At 41.7% G+C, this 7,642-nt stretch overlaps 1 protein-coding gene across 3 annotated transcripts in view; it reads left to right on the top strand.

The window, feature by feature from the left end:
- LOC107659358 (receptor-type tyrosine-protein phosphatase N2-like) overlaps positions 1-7,642 on the top strand; it is a 28,043-nt gene that overhangs the window by 4,210 nt on the left and 16,191 nt on the right. For all 3 annotated transcript variants that reach the window (XM_016448283.1, XM_016448275.1, XM_016448271.1), the window contains exons 2-3: positions 5,383-5,433; positions 7,352-7,465. In XM_016448283.1, coding sequence (XP_016303769.1) covers positions 5,383-5,433; positions 7,352-7,465 — 165 coding nt within the window. The remainder of the gene's footprint in view (positions 1-5,382; positions 5,434-7,351; positions 7,466-7,642) is intronic.

Genomic DNA, 7,642 nt, shown 5'->3' with positions numbered 1-7,642 from the left:
TATACTCACATAATAACCTCTCCCTTCTAAGTATGACCTGAACCATTTGATTACCATCCCAGAAAGCCCGACCCAGTTTTCCAGTCGCTCTAGAAGTATGTTATGATCGACAGTGTCAAACACAGCACTAAGATCTAGTAGTACCAGCCCTGACATTTAGCCAGAATCAGAATTAAAGTGAATATCATTTATTATCTTAATGAGCGCTGTCTCTGTGCTGTGATGCGGTCGGGAACCAGATTGAAAATTGTCCAGGTATCCATTTGGGTTTAACTAGTTGTTCAGCTGATTAAAAACGACCTTTTCAGTAATCTTGCCTATAAAAGGAAGATTTGATATTGGTCTATAGTTGCTCAATATGGTGTTATCAAGATTGCTCTTTTTCAGAAGTGGCTTAACAACTGCAGTTTTCAGGGAGTTTGGAAAAGTCCCAGAAAGAAGTGAGGCATTCACCACTTCTAAGAGATCTGCTTCTAAACAGTTAAGCACACTTTTGAAAAAAGACGTGGGAAGTGTGTCAAGATAGCAAGTTGACGTTTTATGGTGCTGTACTATTTCTTCCAAAATGTTACTGTCAATTGCTTCAAAAACAGACATAGTAACTTCTTTTTGAAACTGCGGTCGAATCTGTCTGACCTCTGCATAACTTGAGGATGTGCCAATCGCCTTTCTGATATTATTGATCTTCTCAGAAAAGAAGGAAGCAAACTCATTGCATTTGCTGTCGGAGAACATTTCACTCTCTAAGAGCACTCTAAACTAAGTAATTAAAATCAGGTGAACATTAGTCAATAAGTCCATCAGGCTGTTTAATTCTAAATGATTATGTGGATAAACAACATGATCTCATGCTAATTCGTATGTATTTTACGTAAAATGTGGTTCTATAAAACGTACATTTACTTACATTTTTACAGGCACTAAAACATACAATACTGACTTTTTTCGGCATCTAAACGTACAAATACTTACATATTTTCAGCATTTAGACATACAAATACCTACGTATTTTCAGTACCTTTACTTGTCATGTAATGTTTACTTTGTTTACCATGGGCCACAAGCTGTGACGGACAATAGAACTATAAAATACAGTAAAAACCGCAACATAATTACGAAAAGAAACCATTTTATTCGTGCACTGTAATCCAAATCTTCTGAATCCAAATGACTGCGAGGAACAGACCCAAATCCAAGCCTTCATTCGGCGATCTTCATTTCCATCCCGAGCAGCGAGTTCAGTGACTGTAAACAGCCACGCCTGCGCTGACTGATGCGCTCTTTACAAATTCAAATGTTGCCGCTTCAAACGACTTGGTGTGAGGGGGATTGTGTAAGCAGAATTTACTATGAATGATCTGTGTGAATGTCAAACACTCTGCGGTAAGCCCTGTAATACAGTACATCACTACATCAGTATATCAGTAAGCAACAAAAATTGTACACATTGTCTGACAATAAAGTTATATCTGTCACGATGGGGAGCGAGGAGACGAGGAGTACATCAACAAGGAAGTTTTTAATGACATCAAGGGAACCAGGAAAACACACGTAGCAGGAGAGGTTGACATCAACAATACCAGACGAAGAACTAAGAACCGGGAACACTTTAAATACACAAGACATGACGAGAAACACCTGGAACTAATGAAACATAATAACATGAGGGAAAACACAGCTGGAAACAAATGGGAAACAATCAGGGAGCAGGAACAGGAAAACCAAATAAGGGCATGGAAACACAATCAGGACAGGAACAGGAAGACCAAATCAACGTGATCTCATGATAATTTGTATGTATTTTACGTAAAATGTGGTTCTATAAAACGTACATTTACTTACATTTTTACAGGCACTAAAACATACAATACTGACTTTTTTCGGCATCTAAACGTACAAATACTTACATATTTTCAGCATTTAGACATACAAATACCTACGTATTTTCAGTACCTTTACTTGTCATGTAATGTTTACTTTGTTTACCATGGGCCACAAGCTGTGACGGACAATAGAACTATAAAATACAGTAAAAACCGCAACATAATTACGAAAAGAAACCATTTTATTCGTGCACTGTAATCCAAATCTTCTGAATCCAAATGACTGCGAGGAACAGACCCAAATCCAAGCCTTCATTCGGCGATCTTCATTTCCATCCCGAGCAGCGAGTTCAGTGACTGTAAACAGCCATGCCTGCGCTGACTGATGCGCTCTTTACAAATTCAAATGTTGCCGCTTCAAACGACTTGGTGTGAGGGGGATTGTGTAAGCAGAATTTACTATGAATGATCTGTGTGAATGTCAAACACTCTGCGGTAAGCCCTGTAATACAGTACATCACTACATCAGTATATCAGTAAGCAACAAAAATTGTACACATTGTCTGACAATAAAGTTATATCTGTCACGATGGGGAGCGAGGAGACGAGGAGTACATCAACAAGGAAGTTTTTAATGACATCAAGGGAACCAGGAAAACACACGTAGCAGGAGAGGTTGACATCAACAATACCAGACGAAGAACTAAGAACCGGGAACACTTTAAATACACAAGACATGACGAGAAACACCTGGAACTAATGAAACATAATAACATGAGGGAAAACACAGCTGGAAACAAATGGGAAGCCATCAGGGAGCAGGAACAGGAAAACCAAATAAGGGCATGGAAACACAATCAGGACAGGAACAGGAAGACCAAATAAGGACATAAACATAACAGGGAGCATGTGGGGGAAGAAAATACACACAGACATGGAACAGAGTCTGACATTACTCCCCCCTCCCGTGAAGGTGCGTCATCGCACCACACCACAAGCACTCTGGAGGTCCCTCAGGACAGACACGGGACCCGTTCGGGGCGCCATGGTGGATCAGGCAGCTCGGGGAGCCATGGTGGAGCAGGGAACTCGGGGGGCCACGGCGGATCAGACAGTTCGGGGCGCCATGGTGGATCAGGCAGACTAGGAGGCCATGGCGGAGCAGGCAGACTAGGAAGCCATGGCGGATCAGGGGACTCAGAAAGCCATGGCGGAGTAGGGAACTCAGGAGGCCATTGCGGAACAGGGAGCTCGGGTAGCCATGGCGGAGCAGACAGTTCAGGAGGCCATGGCGGAACAGGGAGCTCGGGGAGCTATGGTGGAGCAGGGAACTCAGGGGACCTGGCCTCAGCAAAAGTCTTTAGAGGGCCTCTGTAGGCCTAACTCGGGAACTGTGGCCCTCCCTGGGCTTGACTTGGGGACTGGAGCCCTCCTTGGGCTGGACATGGGAACTGGAGCCTTCCTTGTGCTACACTCGGGGACAGGAGCCCTCACTGGGCTAAACCCGGGGACAGGAGCCCTCATTGGGCTAAATTTGGAGACAGGAGCCCTCACTGGGCTAAACTCGGGGACTGGAGCCCTCTCTGGGCTAGACTCGAGGACAGGAGCCCTCTGTGGGCTAAACTCGGGGACAGGAGCCCTCTCTGGGCTAATCTCGGGGACTGGAACCCTCTCTGGGCTAAACTCGGGGACAGGAACCCTCTCTGGGCTAAACTCTGGGACTGGAGCCCTCTCTGGGCTAAACTCGGGGACAGGAACCCTCTCTGGGCTAAACTCTGGGACTGGAGCCCTCTCAGCGCTTACGTGGCGCTGGCACTGGAGGGTGCTCTGGAGGAGCAGGCACAGCAAAGCGCTTTCGAGGAGCTGGGATTGGAGCGAGCTCTGGGGCTGGAGCCGACACTGGAGCGAGCTATGGGGCTGGAGCCGACACTGGAGCGAGCTATGGGACTGGAGCCGACACTGGAGCGAGCCTAGGGACTAGAACCAACCGCCTTCTCCTCCTTAGATTCCCCTTTAGGTTCGGGGTGAAAGGCGTGGTCGGCGGACTTGAGAATGCCACGGCCGGGCGTGACTGAGGAACGGCCGGCGGGCTTAACTTCAGAGGGGCCTGCGGGCTTGACTGAGGAACGGCCGGCGGGCTGGTTCTGGATCGGGGCTGGATGCTCTCCAGACACTGGAGGCTCCCTTCCCTCCAGCTCAGTCCTGTGGTGTCTGGGAGGTCCACGGGGCGATAGCAATTGGCCCCGATCCAGAACAGAGAGTTGAGCGTGGCATCGTCCAGCGCTGTTTTTGCAGTGATCTTGCTGAACTCCCACGCATACTCCACGGAGGGGAGATCTCTGTGGGCTAGGGCGATAAAACGAGTGGCTACTTACATGCCACAAGGAGAAACACACAGGAAAACAAAAGACTTTCAAAACGAAAAACAAACACGGGGAGAAGGTGCGCCGCTTGCTGTTTTGGTCCGTAATTCTGTAACGATTGCTACTGTGAGGGAGTGCAGAGTGAGGAACGAGGAGACGAGGAGTACATCAATAAGGACGTTTTTAATGACATCAAGGGAACCAGGAAAACACACGTAGCAGGAGAGGTCATGGAAACACAATCAGGACAGGAACAGGAAGACCAAATAAGGACATAAACATAACATGGAGCACGTGGGGGAAGAAAACACACACAGACACGGAACACAGTCTGACAATATCATCATCATGAAAGATTTTTAAAAAACAGCAACATACTTGTGTGATGTGTTTGGTTGTTGGTCTGTTGTTGGTCGTTATGCAGGTGAGATGAGGCTGAGCAGAGTTATGCCATCTGTCTGAGCTGGTTTGATTACAAAACAAGAAATCCCAGCTGTTAGGATGAGGATATTGAGCAATTGAATATAAGCAAAAATGCTGTGAAGGGATGTTAAACATATTTCTGCTGTCCGTGTTGTAAAACCTCACCTACAAAGATATGTTGTTCCACAGCAATGCCTATGGTACAAAGATACTGTGCAGCCCAGAGGAAAATTTGATTGCTGAGGTGTTGGTTTTTTTCTTCTTTTGATTTCAGGCTTTGGTATCTTGGGGCAAATTGAAGTACAGTTTGAGATATTATTGAGATCCCTAAAAAACTGTAGAGGAGTGATATCTCTAGACACCTAATTCAGTGATATCAGTCAGCTAATAGGGAGTGTCATTGCATAAAAAATTAATAAGTAAAACGAAATCCTTTTTAAGGCCTGTTTACATCAAGAAAGTTAACTATATTATCATTCACACCAACACATAACGTTCTTTTTTTAATAATGCCCTGTTTTTGTGATGTGTTGCTTTAAATGCTCTAGCGCTTTAAATTTGGGTGGATTCTGATTGCCTGTCAATGTTTTATCATTCATCCATCTGCAAGTGATTACAACAATATCATTTCTCTGTGTCATTATCATTATTTCTGTGATCTGAACTTCACTATTCTCATAGAATTAGAAGGATTATTCAAACTTTTGAGTTATCGTTATAATTATTGTCCTAGGTGTGGCCCTCTTAAAATTCTGTTTCTCTCTTTTTGTCAGGCTGCCTGTTTGAGAAGGGTCTGTGTCTGAACTATGAAGTCTGTCTTAATGGTGAGTCACACACTTGCATTCGGGACCTGCAGTCTCTGTAGATCTCATGCATCTTGCTGTTTGATCAAGCACTTGGTTTTTATTTTCATCTGGATTCAGCAGCTGTGTGTTTGTGTGTCTAGCATCATTATGAATGCAGTGCATTTTAACTCTTTTGTTATGTCACAACAAATACAGACTATCACTCACCCTATCAAACACACCAACACCCACACACATGCTGTGTTTAATATCATTTTTGTGTTGCTTAGCAACCGTTCCGAACTCTCCTCCATAAAGGTTGAAAGTCAGTCTTTTTGTTGGTACAATATGTTCCCACACTCCGTCAATGAGAGGGTAATATGAATGAAATCATTCACATGTAGGTCAGGCGATATCAGCCAATCAGACTTAACCTACTTTCTTACTCATATGTGATGTGAGTGTGTGTTATTTTTTATTTCATTCAGATCTACTGAGTAAACAGACAGAAGATACAACACTTTTTTTTGTTTCAACTCCCTATTGTTTTTTTGTTTTTTTTTTAATATTCTAGATTTGTGTTCATAATTTAATTTTGACAATTAGAAATGACCAATATAAACTGGGAATAAGGTTAATAATAAAATAACACCCAATAACAAAAGCCACATATAACCACAATATCATTATTTCCTAAAATGTAATGAAAAATGGCTAATAAATCATAAAAATATATAATAAGTGTATAATAAGACAAATATTATATATTATTAAATATAAGCATATAATATAACAATTATTATATTTATATGCATTAAATAAATGTGAAAGTCCTATTATTAGATAATTTAGTGAATTAAATACTGTACAAATGAAAGGTTCTTTGTCTCATTTGATTGCTTCAATTTAATTTGTACATTTATAGGAAAAACAAACAGATACAATTGTTCATAACAGATGAACTAGTCTGGCATTAATGCAAAAACAGTTTTTACTGTTTATATGCATCATCTGAAATCTGAATAAATAAGCTTTCCATTGATGTATGGTTTGTTAGGATATGACAATATTTGACCGAGATACAACTATTTGAAAATCTGGAATCTGAAGGTGCAAAAAAATCTAAATATTGAGAAAATCGCCTTTAAAGTTGTCTAAATTAAGTTCTTAGCAATGCATATTACTAATCAAAAATTAAGTTTTGATATATTTATGGTAGGGAATTTACAAAATATCATAATGCAACATGATCTTTACTTAATATCCTAATGATTTTTGGCATAAAATAAAAATCAATAATTTTTACCCATACAATGTATTGTTGGCTATTGCTACAAATATATCTGTGCAACTTATGACTGGTTTTGTGGTCCAGGGTCACATATTATAAAATGATAGTTTAGACTCATAGCTGATATACACACACATAATCACACATCAGGTTTATGGTTAATTAATTAATTTTTTCCATTTAAAATTTTAACCAACAATTCTTGCACCAAGAAGTAGTATTTAATTTTTACATCAATTTTCTTCTCTTTCTCTAACCCTTAGAATTAAAGACTTTATTCCTGCTGTAATATTAAGAATTCTATATGGAAATGACTTCTGTTATGATTGGCATGATTTGACTCTCTGCATGTCACGACATATAGGATCATTTGCTGTGCTCCAATTACATACAGAATAATAACACAGCGAGATGTTTCCCCTCGTGTGAGTATAAAATAGAGATGCAAATGTAATTTTCTGTGCGTACACACACACACAGTGTGACCTTACTATCAGGCAGGTGACGGCGACTCCAGCTGGTCCTGTCTCAGTTGCCCCTGATGACTGTTTCTAATAAGCTGAGACTCTTAATGGATCTAAAAATACACGCACACACACAGCATGAAGTATTCTTGTGCACATAATTGTCATTCTAAAGTGGCTGTTGATTTGATTTTCTCTGTAGATAGCATGTTCGGCCGCTGTGAGGCTTCTCCACTAACAGCCGTCTACACGTATGACGTCACAGCAGCAACGGTACAGAGATTCCGCATGCTGCTTCAGAAACTGGCACACAGAGGTAGGTGCATTAATGTCACCATAGCAACCGCACACATCAATATCACCATGGTTATAAAGGCTACTCCTAGAGCTCCTCAGCATTCAAGGATCAAATCAGAGGCTCTCTCTCTCTCTCTGTGTGTGTGTGTGTGTGTGTGTGTGTGTGTGTGTGTGTGTGTGTGTGTGTGTGTGTGTG

The sequence above is a fragment of the Sinocyclocheilus anshuiensis genome, unplaced genomic scaffold (genome assembly GCF_001515605.1).
Source record: "Sinocyclocheilus anshuiensis isolate Anshui unplaced genomic scaffold, SAMN03320099.WGS_v1.1 scaffold850, whole genome shotgun sequence".
Taxonomy (NCBI): domain Eukaryota; kingdom Metazoa; phylum Chordata; class Actinopteri; order Cypriniformes; family Cyprinidae; genus Sinocyclocheilus; species Sinocyclocheilus anshuiensis.
Note: the sequence above shows the minus strand (reverse complement) of the source record. Positions and strands in the feature narration are given on the sequence as shown.